This window comes from Apodemus sylvaticus, chromosome 10 (assembly GCF_947179515.1).
Source record: "Apodemus sylvaticus chromosome 10, mApoSyl1.1, whole genome shotgun sequence".
Classification (NCBI taxonomy): Eukaryota; Metazoa; Chordata; class Mammalia; order Rodentia; family Muridae; genus Apodemus; species Apodemus sylvaticus.
Genome location: NC_067481.1, coordinates 65643074 through 65665621, shown reverse-complemented (window position 1 = coordinate 65665621; position 22548 = coordinate 65643074). Strand labels below are relative to the sequence as shown.

At 45.9% G+C, this 22548-nt stretch overlaps 2 protein-coding genes across 3 annotated transcripts; both read right to left on the bottom strand.

Annotated features, from left to right (window-relative positions):
* Positions 1 to 5298: 5298 nt before the first annotated feature.
* LOC127695407 (protein FAM183B) lies at positions 5299 to 13791 on the bottom strand. 2 transcript variants are annotated; one of them, XM_052197526.1, is made up of 4 exons: positions 13653 to 13791; positions 11148 to 11207; positions 8554 to 8657; positions 5299 to 5409 (listed from the first exon to the last, which is right to left on the bottom strand). In XM_052197526.1, exons 1-4 carry the CDS (start codon positions 13789 to 13791, stop codon positions 5299 to 5301), a joined length of 414 nt encoding a protein of 137 aa, XP_052053486.1. The 2 variants fall into 2 exon arrangements, with proteins under 2 accessions (XP_052053486.1, XP_052053487.1); XM_052197527.1 differs by lacking the exon at positions 11148 to 11207 and having other exon boundaries at positions 13653 to 13785.
* Positions 13792 to 17253: 3462 nt separating this feature from the next.
* Positions 17254 to 18180, bottom strand: LOC127694424 (olfactory receptor 1019-like). Its single transcript, XM_052195955.1, has one exon. It carries the CDS (start codon positions 18178 to 18180, stop codon positions 17254 to 17256), a length of 927 nt encoding a protein of 308 aa, XP_052051915.1.
* Positions 18181 to 22548: the final 4368 nt, after the last annotated feature.

Genomic DNA, 22548 nt, shown 5'->3' with positions numbered 1-22548 from the left:
CATTCAAAGGAGTATTTGGAATTTAAAAATAAAACTATGTTAGAATGTTGGTAATCAGTGTCTGGAGACTTTTCTTGGACTTAGTTTATATTTGGGGTTCCTTTGAAACTCTTCTATTTTACTTGAAGCAATGAATCTTGGCAGTTGGTTGGGCTGCATTATAACACCAGTTTTAATTCCACTGAGGTATTCAGAGCCTGAAAAACCTGACACCTCTTCTATAAGGAAGTGTCCTGAGGTGTGACATTGCAGGCTCAGGATGAGAGCAGTGTTTTAAGTCTAAAGCTTTAGATGGCAGAGCACACACCCCTTCACCCCATGAGTAGTTACAGGCCTACAGCACGTCCTCATCATAAGTTTGGTACATTTTCAAAGTATCCACTTACAATCATAAATTAATACATTCTAAATATTTATAAATGCATTTTGTTTCCCAGCACAAGACAAATACAAAAGCAACTCTAAGATCATGCTTCGCAATGATAGAATAATCAATCCTTTTATCCCTCTGCTTTTGTTAATTTTGTTGATTCTGTTTTCATCTGGAGTCCTCTCCTCACACAGCATTAATGAAGGCCTGTGCATCTTACAGAGTATCCCAAGCAGGGGATGCAGGATGGAATGGAAGACATGATGTGATCCAGCTCAGCAGGTCCTGCAATTGCTTTGGAAAGGCTTCAAACAGGGACATGAATCCAGGACTCTGAAGCAGCTCAACCCACTTGTGAGGTAAATTCTGTGCTTCCTGCTGCAACACAGGTACACTTGCTGAGATCATGACCACAATACTTAGATTCTACATTATCTTTAAGATACATTCCGTAGGTCAATGTACCCTTAACCTGGGCAGAAGAGGAACTTTTTAACTTGTCATAAATAAATAATAAACTTATAATCGTAACAGGCTTTCATTCCCTTCTTACCTATGTGCTGCATTTACTTTCTTTGGGTGCATATTTCCCCTTTTACTGATGACCAACAGCCTTAGCCAGGTTGATGTAAACCATCACAATGAAAACGAAGACATACAATGTGTGTTCTTCACTGATAAGTGCATTTAGCCCAGAAGCTTGGAATACCCAAGATACAATTCACAGACCAAATGAAGCTCAAGCGGAGGATGGCCTTGTTGGTCATCAAAGGGAGGAGAGGTCCTTGGTCCTGAGAAGGCTGGATGTCCCAGTATAGGGGAATGCCAGGACAGGAAAGAGGGGGGTGGGTGGGTTGGTGCATAGGGGGAGGAGGGATGGGATAGGGTGTTTTTGAAGGGCAATCCAGGAAAGGGGGTAACATTTGAAATGTAAATAAAGAAAATATCTAATTTTTTTCCAAATTCTTTGCTTATATTCCAAATGATTTCCCCTTTCCCAATTCCTCCCTCCCCATATGTCCTATAAGCCTTCTTCTCTCCACCCATTCTCCAATCTCCTCCCTCCTTTTTCTCTGTCCTGGTATTCCCCTACAATGCTGGATCAAGCCCTGTCTAGTGGTTAGGGTTCCTGGTTTTTACCCGGGCGGCCTGGGTTCGACTCCCGGTGTGGGAAGCTCAACCTAATTTTAAAAAAAGAAAACAAAAACAGCTTATTAGGGCAAAGCACATTGGTTTCTTCTTCTTCTTCTTCTTCTTCTTCTTCTTCTTCTTCTTCTTCTTCTTCTTCTTCTTCTTCTTCTTCTGCTTCTTCTTCTTCTTTCTTTTCTTTCTTTCTTTCTTTCTTCCTTTCTTTCTTTCTTTCTGTTATTGTCTGTTTCTTGTTTTGGTTTGTTGTTGTTTTGAACTTGAATTCCTGATTTGCCTGCCTCTGACTGCTGAATGTTAAAGACCAAGTCCTATAGAGAGCTACCAAGTGTTTGGGGATGCTCTGCAGTCCTAAACCAAAGCAGGCAGCTCACATGGATAAACATCGCTTCTGTGCAGTGATGCACAGGACATGAGCCATCTTGCCAACCCCTTTTCATCATCACCTCCCTTTCTTATTGTAAAGCATAGATCGTCAGAGACTCTTTCATTGATTTCTTGTTCCTGTTAGTTCATCCATATCACGTCCTCTTATAATCTGCCTTCAGGAGATGAGGCACATAGATCTCTGACCTCAAGGCCTGCCTGATCTATATAACAGGTGCCAGGCCACAATAGGGCTCAATCTAAGGAGGAGGAGGAGGAGTGTAAGAAGCTGCTTCACTGTGCATACTCATTATGCATGGTATTATGTTACACAAGGACATTTTCATTCACGTATATGTTGAGCTTTGAGCAAATCCCCCTCATATTTCATACCCTGCCCGTTCTCACTTCTCCTCCCATCAGTGAGTCAATCTTGTTTCCCTGAACAAATTCACTTGTGCATACAGAGGTTTATGTGTCTCTTTGAAATCTGGAAACTTCATATAACAAAAACATACAATATTCGCCTTTGCAAGTCTGGTTTAATTCACTAATATGGTTATTTCTGATTTTATTCATTTCCTTGGAAGCTACATAGGAGCTATATGACTATACATATTCATTTCCTTGGAAGCTACATATGTTTATTTTTCTTTATGACTGGAAGAGACTCTTGTGTAAACCTCATTTCTCCCGTCCATTACTCTGATGGTGAACACTGAGGCTGGTTCCATGCTTTATCATGTCTGAAAGTGCTGAGGAAGCTTGACAATGCTAACCAGAATCCTCGGGGCACTAGCTCTGTTCTCAGTTTCTTTAGTCATCACCATCTTGATTTTCACAGCAGACAAGACTGGTGTGCACCCTCACCAGCATTTGCTTTTGTTCCTTGAATGTGGCCATTCCAGCTGGGGTGAGATGGAACCGGGTGTGGCTCAGATGGAACCAGGTGTAGCTCAGACTTGCTCTTCTCTGATGGCTAGTGACACTGGACATTTTTCAAGCATTCTTGGCCATTTTGTTCATCTTTATGAGAACTGCCCATTTCTACTAGGCTATTAGTCCATTGGATTATTTGATATCTTGTTTAATTTTCTGAATTACTGGTATATTCTAGATACTGATCGTCTGACAGGCGTACACATGGCATCATTATGTGGACATGCTCTTCAGTTGATTGATTCATTTACGTTGCAAAATCCACTTGTCCATGTTTAACAGTTCACTATGTGTAGTGTGCTGGCTAGTTTAACTGTCAACCTGATGATACAGACAATCTAGAATCTCCTGAGAGTCTTAATGATGGATTATTTGGATCAGGTTGGTCTGTTGACATGACTGTAGGGATTGTATTGATTGTTAATGTGGAGTGACCCACCCTGAAATTGGAGGGCAGCACCATTTCATGACCAAACGGAGCAGCAAGCAGAAGCAGAGGCACAGGTGTGAGGTAAATGCCCTGACTCTGACTTGACTCTGACACCAAGGCCAAGAAAGAGAACCTGACCCTGATGTCCTTGAGCTTCAAGATCAGGCCACAGAATCCCTCCAATCCCAGGCCACCCTGGAAAGCTCCACCACAATCCCCAAGAAACCCTATACACACCCTGCCTACTGCTGAGTCGGCTGCTGCGTCTTGATGGAGCAGAAGCAGTCACTCTTTCGGGATTTTCCCTCCCAATAAATCTATTGTGTGAGGTTTGTTTGCAGCGTGACTTTATGGCAGACCTTGGATCCTGAATGCCAGGAGACCCCTCAGAGCAGAGCTGTTACACTTGCATTCAGGAAACCTTCCCTGCAGAGCAGGGTTCTAACACTTCTAGGTTTCTCTTTGCTCTTAACTGAGGAGCAGATATAACTTGCTGCTTGAGTCTCTGCACTTCTGGGACTGTAGTGCCAGTAAACCTGCCCTACACTGTTGCAGGTTTTTGCCCAGTATTTATGAGAATAGAAATGAAATTGGAACACAATAATGAACTTCGACCTAACTTGGTATGCAACACGCTCTGTCTCTGTCTCTGTCTCTGTCTCTGTCTATCATCTATCTACCTGTCCCTCTGTGTCTCTTCCTCTGTCTCTCCATCTTTGTCTCTGTCTCTCTATCTCTCTGTGTGTCTATCTCTCTGTATCTGATTCTGTCTCTCTGGTTTCTTGAAAAAGAGTTCTGGCTGTCCTGGAACTCACTCTGTAGAACTCACTCTGTAGACTAGGCTGGCCTTAAACCCAGAGATTTGTCTACCTCTGCCTCCACACAATATATATATATATATATAGTTTTGTTTTCCATGTATTCTCCACCTGTTTACTCATGACAGTTTAAGTCTATATGTGTACCATTCTGACTTTGAGAGATAGCAATGCTTGGGGTTTTTTTTATTCGATATTTTTTATTTACAGTTCAAATGATTTCCCCTTTTCTGGCTCCCCACTCCCCGAAAGTCCCATAAGCCCTCTTCTCTCCCCCTATTCCCCCATCCAGCCCTTCCAACTTCCCTGTTCTGGTATTCCCCTATATTGCTGCACTGAGTCTTTCCAGAACCAGGGGCCACTCCTCCGTTCCTCTTGGACATCATTTAATATGTGGATTATGTCTTGAGTATTCCACCTTTCTAGGCTAATATCCACTTATCAGTGAGTGCATACTATGACTGATCTTTTGAAACTTGGTTGCCTCACTAAGTATGATGTTCTCCAGCTCCATCCATTTGTCTAAGAATTTCATGAATTCATTGTTTCTGATGGCTGAATAAGTACTCCATTGTGTAAATATACCCCATTTTTTGTATGCATTCCTCCTTTGAGGGACACCTGGGTTCTTTCCAGCTTCTGGCTATTACAAACAGGGCTGCTATGAACATAATGGAGCATGTGTCTTTATTGCATGCCAGGGAATCCTCTGGGTATATGACCAGAATTGGTATAGCAGGGTCCTCCGGAAGTGTCATGCCCAGATTTCTGAGGAAGCACCAGACTGATTTCCAAAGTGGTTGTACCATCTTGCAATCCCACCAACAGTGGAGTATCCACAAAATATATTAAACCTGTTTGCCGCCATCACCCAATATTTTGTTTGTTCAATTTGTTTTGTATGAGATCTTCTCTCACAAGTATCTGAGCTTCAGCCCATCACCAGTCGTCATCAGCTGTTCAAACCATTACAAATAAGATGGACATAGGCCATAACCAATCAGGTTGTCTCTTTACCTCACTTCCCTTCTCTGTGGGGCCTCCTTTTCCCTCTGCCTAGGTGATGGTGTGAGGCCTTCTGAATCATTTTTCCTCAGATATTGCCTGACCTTAAATCATATTGTTATGATCTATGAAATAGTCTTCTGTAATTGTTGACAGAAGCAGCATTTATTTCTCTACACATACACTGGGAATTCAGTGTGCAAGTTCACTCCACCAAGAGAGTATTACTTCCGGTGATCATCTTCCCCCAAGCTCCACAGTTTAGCCTTGTACAGAGTGATGTCATGGTAGACCCTGAAGTGGTTCAACCTTCGGTCCTGACGATCTGGGTTGATCTAAAGGAAAGGAGTCAGGATCAGAAACAAGTGTGTCAGAAAGGGAGCAGTTCAGGGTTTAAATGGTATAGAGCTGGATCTGAACCAGGCCCCATCTTCCTATGAAAACGGGCCTTTTCCTCCCTAAACCCTGCATTATGACCAGGACATTTGAACACTCACATCAAAGACCCCAAAACTGAAGAGCAGTAACTTATCAAGGCTGAGGTGTTCCCCTCACTGCTACCTGAAGGAGACCTTGCCTGAGGATTCACCATCAATGAAAAGTAGCTTGTAGAGAAGAGACCTTATAGATATTACTGAAGCCAAGCTACTAGGACAGCACCTAGCATGGACCACGTAAGGAAAGTCTGAGCTTGTTGTAGAGTCTGGAGCTAATGTGAGTACTCTGACATGAAAATATTCTAGGTGCTACACTGTGCAACTAAAGAACATACTTTCAGCATCCGCCTGAAGACATGAGGCTGAGAGAGGCTCACGGAATCATGAGTCCCCAAATGATCCCATACTGAAGTTGACGTCACTGCCTGAACAGGAAGAGGTCCTGAGAGGGCATTCGGTGCTATAAATAGTGTCCAGTCAAGCTCCTCCTGCCCCAAACTGTGTCACTCTGAACACCAGATAATGCCTTTTATGATACCACAGGCATGGACCTAATAGATTTTGAGGGGGTTACAGTTAGATAGGAAGTGACCCCCTGAAATGCTTGGCCCAAAGAGTGACATTATTAGAAGGTATGTCATTGTTGGATCACTGTGCCTGTGGGCAATGAGACCCTTCTCCTAAGCACATGAGAGTCAGTCTTCTCTTAGTGGCCTTCAAATGAAGATGTAGAACTCTCAGCTCCCCCTGCACCATGCTTGCCTGGACACTGCCATGCTTCAACCTTGATCATAATGGACTGAACCTCTGAACCTGTAAGCCAGCCCCAGTTAAATGTTGTCCTTATGAGAGTTGCCTTGGTCATGGTATATGTCCATAGCAGTAAACCCTTAACTAAGACACCCATCCAAGCATTTGTCAGAGGTGAGCCTCTGGGAGAGAGCATGGGGGTTCTGACTGCAGTAATCAACTGATGGATACAAACCTTGAGTAAACCACTGAGAGGTGGTAAACTGAGGCCTGGCTGAGGGAGTCATTGACTGGGGTATGTCCTCAGGGCCTAGAGCTTGCTGTGGTCCCTTCCTGTCATACTGTTTGTACTTCCTGAATGCCGTGAGGATCAGAAAAGTCTGCCAGGGAGGGGGCAGGCCAAGGTTCGCATGATGTGGAGCTGAGTCTGAATCAGACCTCGTTCTGCCATGGTGTTCTCCCTCACTCCAGGCCCAGGATCAATGTAAACAAGCCAGCATGGGTCAAACCTCTGAGACCCTGGGCCAAAATATTCCCTTACTCCATGAACTTTCTCATGTGTTGTCATGGTAATGAAATCCATCTTGGAGTGTACTTCCTTTATACATCAACAGTGCCATCTGATGCCATTGTTCCAAGGTCATGGTGATGAAGAGAAAGGACTAGTTGCAGATACCTTGCAACAGTGTATTATCTGCAAGGCCTAGAAGGGTCTGAGCAAGGCCATACATGGTTGGCCCAGCTTACCTGCTGGTCAAAAACACATTTCAACTAGATACTTTGATTCCAAAGGATTTATCTTTAGTCTTTAAAAATAAAAATAAAAACAAGAGGGTTAAGAGCTTTAGACTTGCCAGGTCCCTCTGGGGAATCTGCCTTCTGACTCAGGCATGAATTTCCTATTTTTTTTTCACCCCTGTCTTCTGGAGGCTGGCCAGGGCCTGTGCCTACTTTCTCTGGTACTCCCCTCTCCTCCCCTCTCCTCCCCTCTCCCCTCTCCTCCCCTCTCCTCCCCTCTCCCCTCTCCTCCCCTCTCCCCTCTCCTCCCCTCTCCCCTCCTCTCCCCTCTTCCCTCTTCTCCCCTCTCCCCTCTCCTTCCCTCTCCACCATGGGCCTACTTGCATTATGCAAATAAGCGCTCTCCCTCTCCCCTCTCCCCTCTCCCCTCTCTCCCCTCTCCTTCCCTCTACCCTCTCCCCTCTCCTCCTCTCTCCCCTCTTCTCCCCTCTCCCCTCTCCTCTGCTCTCCTCTCCTCCCCTCCCCTCTCCTCCCCTCTCCTCCCCTTTCCCCTCTCCCCTGTCCTCCCCTCTCCCCTCTCCCCTCTCCCCTCCTCCCTCTCCCATCCCCTGCCCTCCCCTGTCCTCCCCTGCCCTCCCCTCTCCTCCCCTCCCCTCCTCTCTCCTCCCCTCCCCTCTCCTCCCCTCCCCTCCTCTCTCCTCCCCTCCCCTCTCCTCCCCTCTCCTCCCCTCCCCTCCCCTCCCCTTCCCTCTCCTCCCCTCTCCTCCCCTCTCCTCCCCTCTCTCCTCCCCACCCTCTCCTCCCTCCTCCCTCCTCCCCATCCCCCATCCTACCTCCCCCTCCCCCTCCCCCTCCCCCTCTCCCTCTCCATATCCCTCTCCCTCCTTCCCATCTTTCTCCTGTTTCCTGAAGGGTTCTCTCTCCAAGTCAGTATCCCACATCTGAAAAGGAGTTATTGTAGAAACTCATATATGAAGGTGAGCAATGGTAAAACTTGTACTTAGTCTTTCATTGAAATCCCCATGCGGTGGCTTTGCAGCAGCGCCACCTGCTGGAAAGAGATCTGTATAGTGGGTGAGAAGCCTTGCTTCTCACATAAAATGCAGAGGTCTCTTGGGAGTGAGGGGTGCCTGAAAGTCTCTTAGTGAGTGAAGAGAATGGGTATTAAGCCAAGAAACCAGAGTCACCACCTGACTTGGGGCTCAGCAGTGCTCTGAACCCCTTCTTCTGATTGTCCCCATCTACATTACAGTCGCCCACCTGGGTTTATTGAAAAGAGTCTATGTGCCAGGTATAGTTCTCGGTACCTTACAAATATTGCCTTCTATCTTGTGCTCAAAATCCCTGTAAGACAGATTCTATAGGATTTCCATCTAATGACTATGAATCCGAGTCACAAAGCAACTTAGTGAGTTACCTAAGGTCACACAGGTAGGGAATGTAACCCAGAATTCAAATCCAGGTGAAATTGCCCATCCCCAGCCTGTCCTCTTATCTACCACTGTCAAGGCTGTCATGTTCCCAGATACCATTGTGTGAAGAAAATCTACTCACCAAGGGATTAGGGTCCCATCCTATTTCTTGGGCTTCGGTCTGCGTCTCTGAATATTTCTTTTTTGGACCCTGTGCAGCATGGTGAATGAGGTTCAGGAACTTATCTGGGAAATGTGACAGTGTTAAAAAAGGAATCAGAAACTCCAGACACCAGGATGGCATGATAATCCTAAGTCTGCAGGAACGGCCTGCATACCTGCAGTGGTAACCAAGAGCTCTACAGTTGGTCTTACATCCTGCTCAACAGGCAGGAAATCAGACCTGCTACTGGAAAACTAGCCAACTGCCCTGGGAAAACGGATGCGACCCTCATCCCTTGGTGAGTTCATGGAGCAACTCCTTCAGCCACCAATTCACTAAAGCAGCAAGGTCCCTAGCTACATTGTAACTATTTAGCCTTGTGCCTACAGAAAAGTGTAGCTCTCAGCCCTCATCAAGGAAATTCTTCTTTGAAACAGAGGGAGACCATGAAAAATAGGGCTGCTCCAGCTGCCAAGAACAAGAGCGGGTGGTGCTCGCTCTTGAGAAGTTGATACATCTACAATACAATTCCTGCACCTAAGGCTCAGAAGGCATGAAGGTGAGGAAGGGTGGTGGAAAGTTTGGAAGAGCCTGAGAACCAAGAAGTTTGCTGTGAGACTATGTATCCTGGGAATGCCAGAGAAGCTACCCCCTGAAGTCCCACCAACATGGTTGCTGAAAGGAGACCTGAGAAAGGGCAGCTCCAATGAATGTGCTGACAAGGAAGGGTGGAGGCTCGTGAGACCTCAACCAAACTCGACAAAAAACTAGAGGTAGTAAAGGAATACTGAGATCAGCCCTGAAGTCATATAATACAAGTAACATGATTTAGACTGAGCAGGGTGTGTGTACAGCAACAATGAAAGAAAAATGTAAGGATTTGAGGAAAACAAGGAGGAAATACATGGGAGTTGGTGGAGGGAGCAAAGGTGGAAAATATGCAGTTATAGGATTTAAAACGTTTTAAAATTCAAGTCAGAGCCTCGGACCAAACTATGTGCCCCATCATTGACTGAGCCATGGGCTCCCCTAAGGAAAAAACAATGGCCCCTGAGGCTAACCCAGGCCCCAAGGTATGGAAATCTGGTTTTCTGCCCATCTTTCAATTACTTTGTCAAGCTGGATTCTAGGTCCTGGAGGCAGAGCCTTGGGCAAGACAGACGTGAGCCCTGCTCTCCTATGGCTTGGCATCTGGATGGAGAACAAAGCATACAATATTTAGGCATACTCATAGACCTTCCGAAGAGTAAACCATGCTTTAGAGAAAGGAGCAGGTGCTGCAATGCCTCCATTCCATATAAAGAATCCAAGTCACATAGCATCTTAGTAACTTTCAATGTCACACGCCTAGTGAGGGAAGGGGGACTCTGGATGCCAGACAGAGAGCAGCCCTGGGACGAGACAGATGGAAAGTGCACTGTGGGCAGCGAGGACAAGGGCCACACTGGGCAGTTTGCGGACCTGCTGTCACCTCTGCTTTCTGTGCTTTTCACACACCATGAAATGTCCTCACACAGGCTTCCCCTGGAGGCTCTGTCTCTACCTGGAGTCTCTGAGAACTCTTCCCAGAATGCCTCTGCCTGACAGAACCACCAGTCTGTAACATTGTCTCATTCCCTAAGGCTTCTCCACTTATGCACAAGCCCACTTCCTTCTCCTAGCCCCATTCCATGGTCTCTTAGATGGTAATTATGAAAAGAACAGCCAACATTCACTGACCACCACATACACACCCCATCCCAAGTACTTGCATTATTTTACCTAGACTTCATAACAACCCTAAAAATTGTTTCAGAAACATTTACAAAAAAACAAGGACTAACTAGTTGTCATTGGTTAAGTATCAATTTGACACAGCCTGGAGACATCTGAGAGGAACTCCTGGATTGAAGAACTGCCTAGATCAGGTAGGCCTGTGGGCGTGTCCACGGGGTGTGGCTGTCCTGATTGATAATTGGTATAGGTGGGCCCAGCCCACTGTGGGCAGCACCAACCCTACACAGATGGTCCTGGGCTGGATAAGAAAGCTAGCTGAGCATAAGCTTGTAAACAAGTGAGCCAGAAACGGAACCAGCAAGCAGCCTTGTTCATGACTTCTGCGTCAAGCTTCTGTTTGGGTCCCTAACCTGTCTGGTCTCAGGGGAGCAAGACCTGGAAATAGAAGATGAAAGAAGCCCTTTCCTCCACAAATTGTTTTTGGTCACAGTGTTGTACACAGCAACAGAGTAAAATTAGAGCACTGCCTGAAGTCAGCTGCTTAGTGGGCAGTGGGATTAAAATTTGAAACCAGTTAATGTGACTTCAGGGTGTTGGATGGGTGGTTGGGTGGGTGGGTGGGTGGATGGATAGATGGATGGATAGATGGATGATTAGGAGATTGGAAACATTATCATTGGCTTCATGCTTAATAACATGGCATTGTGCCTGAATAAGTTGGTCTCCTGTAACTTTGGTTAAATCTAGTTTCTGAGGACCCCATACTTGCCCCCAAGGTGGCAGAACCCTGAGAGGTGTCACCAGCCTGCCTGCCCCTCTGTGCTCTGAACCTTGGTGTTCTCAAGCCCAGTACCTACCATCTTCTGGCTCCTCCAAGTTGTCATGCCAAGACATGGGCTTCCTGGTAATTGTGTGAACTAGAAAAAAACCAAGCAGCACAATTCACATTAGCAGATGACACCTGTCCTAAACTCACCCGCAGACAGGTCCCCTGCTTAACATTCTCTGAGGACTCTACCATATCCCAGTAACAGTGCTGGGCACTAAGGAGCAGGGCCTTACAGCAAGCTTGTCACTCTGGTGCCACAGCCAGGAGTGTCTATTGGAGCTGAAATGACCAAAATGAAGCACAACTAATGGTCAGTTCGTGGTCACAGGGACACCCTCCAAGTGTCCCAGGTGGATACTGACTTCCGGTTTCCAGCATGGAAAACCAGTCTCTGGACCAGTGCTGGTTGGCAGAGAAGCAAGCATGCCTGAAGGCCAGTTCCCGAGAAGCAGACAGGAATGGACACACAGGAGGCCATTGATAAGAGGAACTGGGTCCATGTCCTCCAATTCCTGGTGTGGACGGGGACACTGCATACAGGAATGCTCTTCCTGCTCTCAAAGCCTTCTTTCTAAGTGTGGCAACTGACAGCACAGCAACACTGATAACACGTGAGGGAGCGCCTGAGAGCAAGCTACATGCTTAGAGGAGAGGACATGGCTGTGTGCTGGGTGTCCCAAGGAGATGCTTGCGAGTCCTGAATGAAGGAGGAGGGGTCCATTGTGTGACATCATGTGGGAAGAAGATGAGCGACAGCCAGAAGTCAGAGAGTCAAAAGGGGACGCTCAAGCGGAGGCGGCTGGTGAAGAGCAACAGGAAAGAGCAAGGGGGTGGGAAGCAGACTGGCTCGGACCTTATCGGCCATCTTCATCCCAGCCACACACACAGACGCCTACCATGTGCATTTGGGTCGCTCCCTTTGCTGTTACCAGTGCATTAGCAAAGTCCTTACAGAGGGCAGCAAGCACCAGCACACTCTAGTCAATTCCCATTTTATTCCAGTGGACCTAGGGAGTCTGGGGAGGAGACAGTGTCTGGGAAAGCCTGTGTGCAGCCTTCAGGAGTCATCTCAATCTCAGAATGGGCAATGTTTACACAGAACTGGAGAATAATTTCCTCCTGGCTTTAGTGATCAGGAATCCTGGAGAAAACTTGGTTACAGACAAAGTGAAGTCTGCACTTCTACAGACAGCCAGGCTGCTGGGCACTATGGCTAAGGAGGCGCAGACATTGGGGACAAGAAACACGAAAGTATAAGAGATAGTCTGACACATTTAGGAAATCTATTTCTACATAACTGAAGAGAGGAAGGAGTGTGTGTGTGTGTGTGTGTGTGAGAGAGAGAGAGAGAGAGAGAGAGAGAGAGAGAGAGGAGAGAGGGGGGAAAGGGAGAGGGAGAGGGAGAGGGAGAGGGAGATAGTCTCCTACAGGCCAGAGTCGCACTGGGGCTTTACTGGAGGATCTTGGGTAGGATGGGATGGATGGGGCTGTATGTGGGGGTTCAGAATGGATGGAGATGGAGAGGAACCAGAGCCAGATCCAATGGAACCTTAGAGGCTGGTGGGTTGAAATTTCAGCTCAGAAACTGAAGAAGGCAGCTAAAATGTTTACATAGGGATTAGTCTGCTCTGGTCTTTTAACATATGTAGCAAAAAAAAAAAAGGTGGGGTTAGGGTGGTTTCTACATGGAAGAGAGTAGGTTGGACTCCCTCAGACTACCTCAAATCCTCATGGGGTTAAGACAACATGGCTGCCTACTCAGATGGTCTTAGAGAGTGAATATCCTAAAGGGACAGAGAGCAGCATGAGCCTTCTGACCATTCACTGGGTTGTGCAGCTGTTAATTGGGAGAAGTGTGGTGATGGCGGTGGGGGTGACCACTGTGTGTGATGAGGCGGAGCAGTGTGAGGAGAACTGCTTAACTAGTGAGCAAATCAGTTAAACCAGGCCAGCAGAGCAGTGGGGGATGGGAAAGATTCACCCAGCAAGGCACAGAGAGCTGCTCCAGGGAAGGCAGCTGGGGGCGTGGGGGCGTGGGGGGCAACACATGAGTCTGTTTCAGGCCCAGAAGCATTTTCACAGAGCCCTGTGAAATCACAGAGGAGGGAGACTGTGGGAGGCCAGGAGGAGGGGTGCCTTTACTGGGGTAGGGGTGAGGGGGATTGTCAAGCTCTGCACCTGGTAGCCCACCATTTCTGTCTTGAGGAGGCCAGTGGCAAAAAGTCAAAGCAATAATAGCGAACCACACACAGACAAACCCCCTTGGGTGTATTCAGAGGAGACCAAACTGATAACAAAAAGCAGACATAAAGACCCTGAAGAGTTATTTGAGAAGCAAAAATACCCCATAAATCATCTATCTTTCTCCTACGTCTAAAACGTTTAGTTCTGCATGCATTTTAATGCATCTGTTGTGCCTAGGGTGACATGGGGAGCGATCCCTTCAATCTCAACTGTCTGAATTCTAAAGCGAAGACTAGAAGCAGGGTTTGCTTGCTCTCCCTCCCCTCCCAAGCCTCTCGGGCCTGCTCACCCTTGCGCAGGGGATTCACGTGATACTGCGTGTACAGCTTCTGTGCCCGTAGCTCTTTGAGAAACAGTTCCCTCAAGATCTGATTCTGGTGAACCTCGTCCTGATTCTTCATCTGACCCACTCGTCCTGCCATAGTCATTCTCTCGCTCTGAGAAGTCAAGCTATCTGACCTGCCCTTGCCAGGAGAAAGGTTGGTTGCCTTTTACTGTTGCCAGGCAACAGGTGTTCCTCTAGTGTCCAGGCCACAGCATGCGTTCTGTCTCTAGGCAACAGCACTGACTCTGCAGCACCCCCTCCTGAGCAGCCTTTCCCTGGCTAATGTTCACTCCACCCCTCCCAGTCTCAGGTTTCCTGGTGTCTCATCAGGCCTCCTTCACTGTCCTCAGACCCTGATTCAGCCTCTGGATCTGGAGCCGCCCCTGTGCCCTGTGCACTGCTAGGAAAGAGCTGCTGTTTGGACCACGCAGGAATAAGAGACTGAAAAGTGCACTTCAGTGTGGCTGGTGGCTTCCTAAAGATGATTTGAGGAGGAGCCAGAACCAATAGGTTTGAAAGCTGGTGCCCAGAATTAAAATATACAAAAACCACCTCTAACACACACATATTCACACACGTGTGCACTGGTGGGGGGGGGGGCGTACAGAAAGACAGAGAAGAAACAGGACCGCTACCCTTCCTAATGTAAGTAATGTGACATCTTCGTGGTTTATTATCTTTACAACACTAGGGGTTGAACTCGGCTTCAGCATGTCGGGGAGCTGCTTACCCGCTGAGCTCTATCTCCAGCCCTTCCCTTTTGATTTTAAGACAGAACCTCACTAACTTGCCCAGGCAGAAGTTGTTGTACTTGCAATCCTCCTGCCTCAGCCTGCTGAGTTGCTGGGATTATAGGCCTGCCCCACCAAACACAACTGCTTTCGACTTTTGGTTGTGATCAAATGTTCATCTTCTAAGATCTCCTGTCCTCACCATTCTCAAGTATCCAGTCCAGCTGCATGGAGTAGGGACACAATGTGAGACCCAGCTCCAGAACTCACCCCCTAGGCAGCTGTCCTCTGACACCCCCTCCCCGTCAACCACCATCTTTTTATTCCTGTGTTCAACTCTCTAGCACCTTCTATAACATGGTTTGTTTTTAAATAACCATAATTAGGTTACATTAGGGAAGGAAACCACCCTGCTCTAGGGAGTAACTAAACACAGATACTAAAGCTTGTGATTCGCTCATTCAGTACAGAACGTTCGATGTGTGGTAGACACTATTGTACTTGTTAGGTGTGTGGCCATTGCCGCCCAAACCCCCACATCTACTGAGGACTACATAATTTTCTCTCGGCTTTTCTCCTCAGCCTGCAGGGTTCTTTGCCTCTTGTCTACCTGACATTTATGTGTGAGCTCACATGCAATCGCCTTTCAAAAGCCTTACCAAGCTGTAGAGACATCTCTGTTGATGCTTTATTACAAACTTAGTTCAGTAAATGTATTTGTTTATGTCTAATCTACCTAAGGAGAGACACATCCCCCACTTCTATCTATCTATCTATCTATCTATCTATCTATCATCTATCTATCTATCTATCTATCATCTATCTATCTATCTGTAGTCCCCTGCACAGTAGAGGCAGGTATGTGTTTGCTGCTTGTATCTGACTGTGGGTCTATGCAGTTTTGTTTGCTTACATCATTGTATATTCCCTTAGAACATTCAGCTGGTTGTATCACACTGGTTTAAGGAGATCAATACAGTGCCTTTATGACTTGTCAATGTGGCCCACACCTGGCTCCTGTGTCCTAAGAAAGGCTAAAACCAGCCTCTTGGAGTCTTCACTGACATCCTGAAAGTAAGAAGAAAGAAGCCAGGCCTTCAGAGACACATGGTTCGTTTGAGGATAATTTCTAAGATTTCGCTTGGACTCCATCCACACAGTGTCCTGTAGCCTGAACTGTCAGCCTAGCGTCTGGGATGCTCCGTACAGAGCTGGAGGAAGGAATCCTAGACTAGGAAGACATGGCAGCTAGAGCGCAATGAGCTGTTCAGAGCGTGGGGGATGAAGATTGCTGTTTAGATAAAAGTAACGGACTTAATGTTTAAAATTCATCAGCATGGGGCAAAATCTGAGGATGGTTCAAGTGTCTGGACAAGTAGAACAGTTTGACATTGAAGGAACAGTTTGAGTGATAAAATGTGTTGCTTATGGGATATCCCATGCCAGAGGGCCTTCCGCACTGAGGGTCCAAGCTAACAGGGCAGCCAGCCCTCAGAGGTGAATCAGTGAGGGGAGAGAGGAGTGAGTTAGGCATGCTGTTCAGGGGACTCTCACAGCTCTGAATAGCAACCAGGTGCTTTATTTCTACAGGTTTCACAGATCAAAGACTAATGATTTTCCAGGTGCTACAGATTAGGAAATTGAGTTTTTTCCTGTACCTGTCCTGGGTTATGAACTCAGTTACAGTGAGAAAATACAAATAGAACAGAATATGTTCTTATCATTAGCTCTATAACTCCAACTTAAAGAATTTAAAGAATGTCACCTCCAAAGTAAACGCATATATTATGTGACATCCTGCTTTTAGGCTGGAAATGTCTGTTGTTTTAAGACACTCCAGACAAACAGAAAATACCTGAACTGGTCTTCTAATGAATAGTAATACCTAAATTCTTTTAGTATACATTTCATCATCTATGCTATAAAGTAGGAAAAGGTTATTTTAGTCCATCTTATTTACAGAGTTTTATTCCTCCAGGGGTCTGCTCTGTATGACCTCCCTTTCCTTAAACTATATTTTCAGAGAGCTCTAAGCCTATAATAAAAGGAACCTTGAATGTGTAACCTATTCTCCAAGACAGTCAGAGCTGCAACAACAACACTGTTGGAGTTTGCTCAGGGGCTAATGCCCCAAGAAGATTGCTGGAATAATAGTTTCATCTAGCAATGTGCTTATCTGTGCTTAGTGATCTCAAGGGCATAAGGTAGACTTGCAAATAATGGCCAGATAGAGTTAATTTCATGATTTTCCTAAAAAAGACTCAGACACAATCTTTCTCAGGAAAAGACATAAACGGAATCATAATGCATAAAGTCACCAAGAATGCAGCACACAGAGACCAAAACCCAAAAGTTAGAGATAGAGGGACAGCAACTGTAGCAATTCATGCATCTTTGCTGGAGATGTGTCTGGCTGTTGTGCTGGTTTCACGACTCTTGACATTTTCAGGGGATACAGCTGTACCAGTCCAGAAAAAATAAAGTCTTAAAAAAGGATGGGCATTCATATTAGTGCCCTTTACAACAGGCTGATGACAAAGACCTGAGATTCCTGTATTGTAAATGAGTACACCTTGGGGAAACAAGAATCCCACAATGATAGTAGGTGGAAGATTTGGTTGCTTTGGTTTTTTTTTTTTTTTTTTTATTTTTTACATGTAGAAGTGGTTTGACTACATGTATGTAGTGTGGGGACTGGGGAGGCTCCTACAGATCCTCTAGTTTGATCAACAATGTTAGTGACATAGGGAGGGAAAGAAAGTTTGAGGGGATAAATTACCTGGCTCCGACAACAGCCATCAGACCCTAAGCCACACACTGCAGTCTTCTAGGACTTAGTTCTTCCTTCCACAATAAAGTTTCTGTAGAGCAAACTTCATATCTTTGTTCCTCAGACAGTAGACAACTGGATTCAAGGAAGGTGTGACTACAGAGTAGAAAATAGATGCCAGGCGACCCAGAGTCGGGGAGTACTGAGAGGCCGGCCTCAGGTACACAAAGCTTCCAGTTCCATAAAACAGGATGACTGTGGTGAGGTGAGAGGAGCAGGTAGAAAAGGCTTTCCACCTGCCATCCACTGAGGGGATGCGAAGAACTGTGGCCACAATGCCAATATAGGAGACCACTGTGAGGGCGAAGGAGCTCATGACAGCGCAGATGCTCACAACAAAGCCCACCTCCTCATTGACATGGTAATCGGTGCAGGAGAGTCTCATGACAGGAGGGATGTCACAGAAGAAGTGTTCAACAACATTGGGTCCACAGTAGGGGAGAGAGAACGTGTTGAGAGTACGAAAGATTGAGTAGCAAGCCCCACCCACCCAGGCAGTGACCACCAATACAGAACAATATTTCTGGCTCATGATGGTTCCATAGAGCAGTGGTCTGAGGATGGCCAGGCACCAGTCATAAGCCATGGCTGTGAGTAGATAGCATTCAGCTGATGCAAATGCAAAAATTATGTAAAGCTGTACTACACACTCGAGATAGGAGATGACCCCTGAGCCTGTGAAGGATATAACCACTGCCTTGGGGATGATGGCTGAGGTGTAGCACATGTCCAGGAAAGACAAGTTCTTCAGGAAGAAGTACATGGAAGAGTGGAGCCGACTGTCTCTCATCACAGCCGTGATGATGGAGAGGTTCCCCAGGAGGCCAAATGTGTAAAGGAGCAAGAAAAATGGGATGACCACCAATCTCAGCTGTGGGACATCTGAGAAGCCCCTGAGGATGAAGTGAGTCACTGTTGTGTGATTGGACATGTCTGCCCAAATTGTGTTCAGGTGCAGTGCCACACACAGCTGAGGGAGGGGACAGAAATAACAGGCAGGCTCAGGAAGTGTGTGCAAGTCTATATTGACTACAGAGGCATGGCTTTTATCAGAAAACAAAGACAATGAAGCAGCCTATCTAAATGGCAATTCAAAGAATTAAGGAGCAGGAAAGGGAGAGGAGGAAGAATGGGAAGAGAGGAAATAGAGAAGGGAGAGAGAAGACACACCTGCCACAGCTTTCTTGCTTGAAAATTCTCCATCGAGTCAAGTGAGAAGCTTTCCACATGCTTTCTATACAGTAAAGCAAATCAACTCTTATGAACATTTCAATGTTGAGAGGGTAGAGGTCGTTTTTCTTAATTTTAATCATTAACACATATCCTACTGATATTCTGAGTCTCCTCTTTTCATTGCTAATTCACCTCATATAACTTTTCAGTATAAAATCCATTCGTTTTTCTTAAGAGCCTTTTTTAAGTTAAAAGGCAATTCTACCAACACCACCGGACAATTGTTCTCTATTGGGGAGCACATTTAATGTAATACACTTGAGTTTCAGGTTTGTATAAATCGCTGCTCCTAGAGACTGTGACTTCATGTTATTTATTCTACTGATGGTTTCCCCTCTGCAATTGCATTTGTAGAAGCAGGTCCTCTTTCTCTGCATGCAGAGATGGTCAGTGTCTGATGGTGAGCCCTCACTGGATGATTAGTGATTAGGCAGCCAAAGCAGTTATCTGCTCTCCCTTAGACATCAGCCTGGAAGCCTAGCTCTGAGCCAGAACTCTCTATGGAGTCAACTAAGAGAGAAAGAGCTCAAGTGTGGAGACAAACATAACCCCTCAACCCTCACTGGATGCCAAACACGTAGCCCACTGATTACGTTTGATGGAAGTGTTTGCTGCTCTGCCCTTTCCTGGTCCATCAGCAGCTCCAGAGACGACTTCAGCCACAGGTGCTTAACCACAGGAGAGCAGCGGCTCCCACTCTCCTCATGTATTCCCAACCCTTGACTGCACTCCTATTTGTTTGAGGCTGTTCTGATCAACACCAAGTCAACTGGGAGCAAGCAATGCAATCAAGGGGGCTAAAGAAAGTGCTGGCTGCAGCCTGGGTGCTGTCCCATTGTCTGGGCAGCTGCGAGTTGAGGAACACTGTGGGGATTCCCCTTAGAAAGGGCAAATGTGTACAATGCTTGAGGAAAGGCAAAGTTTGCAGAAAGTACAACCGCAGGAATACTTTGGATGGGAGAGAAGTGCCTTCCTTTGGTCTTACCTGGAATTCCTGATACAACTTAGCAGATATGCCCTGTCACAAGTAGGACCAACAAACACTTGGGGCTGGGTGAGAAGGAATAGGTATAGATGTCTCAGTAAAAACCAAGTTTCCTGCAATATTGAAAACCCTCACTGGATGCCAAACACATAGCCCACTGATTACGTTTAATAGAATACGTTGCATCCATGGAATTGTTTGCTGTTCTGTCCTTTTCCTGGTCTATCACCAGCTCCAGAGAATACGTCAGCCACAAGTGGCTTAAAGGGAGAGCAGTGGCTCCCACCTTTGTCAGGTATTTCCAACCCTTGACTGCACTCCTATTTGGCTGAGGCTGTCCTGATCACCACCATGTCAGCTAGGAGCAAGCAATGCAGTCATGAGGGCTGATGAAGGCGCTGGCTGCAGCCTGGGTGCTATACTAGAATCGGGGTAGCTGGGGGTGGGGGGGGGGGCAATGTTGGAGTTTCCCTTACAAAAGGCAAATGTGCATAGTGCTTGACAAAGGGCAAAGTTTACAGAAAGTTCAACTACTAGTATACTCTGTGTGGGTAAGAGGTGCCTTTGATCTTACCTGGAATTCCTGATACAGCTTAGCACATATGTCCTGTCAAATGTGAGAACACTTGAAGGAGCTGTGTGAGAAGGAATAGGAAGTTTCCTCCAGTTTTGAAAATATCACAAAAATAAAACACAACTATATTCTCCTAGCACAGAACTGAGAACGCTTCTGTATGTCTGGTGGGCATGGGTGCACAGTGCCCGGCCTCTTCTACTCTCAGGATCCCTCGCTCTTGCACCTTTGCCTTCAGAGCCAGTTCATTAGGATGTGATGCACGACACTGCAATGTTCTGCTGCCAGCACAAGATGCAGCTCGGCCCTTGATCCACACTATACAGCATCTGTGCACTAACCCTGGGGAGACACTTTCACCTAGGAAGTTGCTTTGGGGAGCAGAGAATCCCTTGGCTTAAGCTTTCTCTCATTAAATTTTTGGAATTCTCACGAGGTGATGCCTCCATTGAATCAGGTTTCCCCCAGGATGCTTTCCCACTCTCCCCATGCTGGAGGTTTCTCTGTGGAGATGCCGCTCTCTCTGTGGCAGCCTGGACACCAGCCTGCCTTAAAATGTCCTCTGCCAAACAAATCCATTATCTCTTTTCAACCTTCTTTGGGTTCTCAAGACAGAAGCCAGATAAAGTCAGATTCCTTATCACTGGAATGCTCCCATCCCAGATACTGATAAAATCGTTGTCCCCTATGAAATCCCATGACCTGAGCCTCTACTGTCATTTCCCAGGATTCTGTTGTTCCAAAATCTAGCTATAACCCTCAGTGGCTTTTTCAGCCCAAATTTCCAAATTCTACATTCCACAAAACAGTTCTTCTAAAGGTTTAGAAGCTAGATAGAGTTATCACAACAATGGCCCTGCTTCTCCAAACCAATTTTGCCCTAATTTTATTTCCTGTTACTATGATAAAACACAGGAGAAAGGGTTTCATTTAAGATCAACATTCCAGGGTATAGTTCACCATTATGGAGAAATACCTGTTTGACATTAAAATCAACCATCATAAACACCAAGGAAAATATGCCAGCATTTATCTCAGGACAGGTTATAAAGATGGCCATAAAACCTATTGTAAGAAAAAGCAAAACAATAATGTGAATATATAAAATTTCATGATAATTATATATGTGATTCAAAACTAGTTAAACAGAAAATTACTCTCTATGTGCAATTAAAAAGCACGAGGTATTCCTTTTCTGGAAGCTGTTCTCCTCTCCTCTCTGTCCCTTCTGCCCACTCTGTCTGGGTCTCCTTACTCCGCTTGCTAATGAGACAACAGAATCAGGCTCCACTGGCTCATGAAGCCACTGGCTTGTGGTTGCTTTGGAGGCCATTGACAATCCAGGACGCTAGCACACTAAGGAAAGATGTTTTTATTTACTAATGCTAAATTAACAAATTTTGTAGAATTAAAATGTATGATGTACAAACAATATAGTTTGATCTTTTTCTGCTTTATTACAAAATATCTTGTACACTAAAACAATAAAGGCAACTTGTACTTAGTAAGTATAAATTTAGTATATTTCCAGTACTTATCACCATTATATGAAATGTGTGCCGACCCAGCCAGGAGGTTGTTAGCCTAGAAGACTCTCCCAGCACTTTCAGGAAGCGTGTACGCACATTCTGCCATCCTGGCCACCTGACGGAACCAATTAACAGTCATAGCCCGAGGGGACTTTGCTCGGGCCTTAGCCTGCCAGGCTTTGCCTAGACCAGGGCCTTAGCAGCTAGGCTAACCTTGGGTGCACCAATCTGGTTGGGAGATTGGCTGCCCAGCAGAGTGACCAGCACTCTGAAAAGGTCCGGCAACAAACACCATCAGCACTCCCTGAAGGAGCAAACGGACACCACCTGGTTCACACAGACAATCTGGGGCAAGGCACACTAGGGCTCCCATGGCACCCAAAAGGAGAACAGCACACCAGCAATCTGTAACAGGGGAAACCCAGCCATCCAGTGTTGCAGAAATAGTCCTACAGCCTCACAGGAGGCACAAACACCTGCCAGAGACGAGACCAACTAACTCCAGAAATAACAAGATGGCAAAGGGCAAACGCAGGAACGCTACTAATAGAAATCTAGGCAATATGGCAGCATCTGAACCAAACTCTCCAACATCAGCAAGTCCTGGTTACACAAACACACCAGAAAAACAAGATTTGGATTTAAAATCACTGTTCATGATGCTGCTAGAAGAACACAAAAAGGACATAAATGAATCTCTTAAAGAAATACAGGGGAACATGAATAAGCTAGAAATCCATATAATGGAAACACAAAAATCATTTAAAGAAATTCAGGAGAATAAGGCTCAAGAGATAGAAGCCAATAAAGAAGAAACACACAAAAAAAACTTAAAGAAATGCAGGAGAAGGTGAGTCAAACAGCAGAAGTCATGAAAAAGGAAATACAAAAATATCTTAAAGAATTACAGGAAAACACAAACAAGCAAGTGAAGGAGCTAAGTGAAACCATCCAGGATCTAAAATCAGAAGTAGAAAC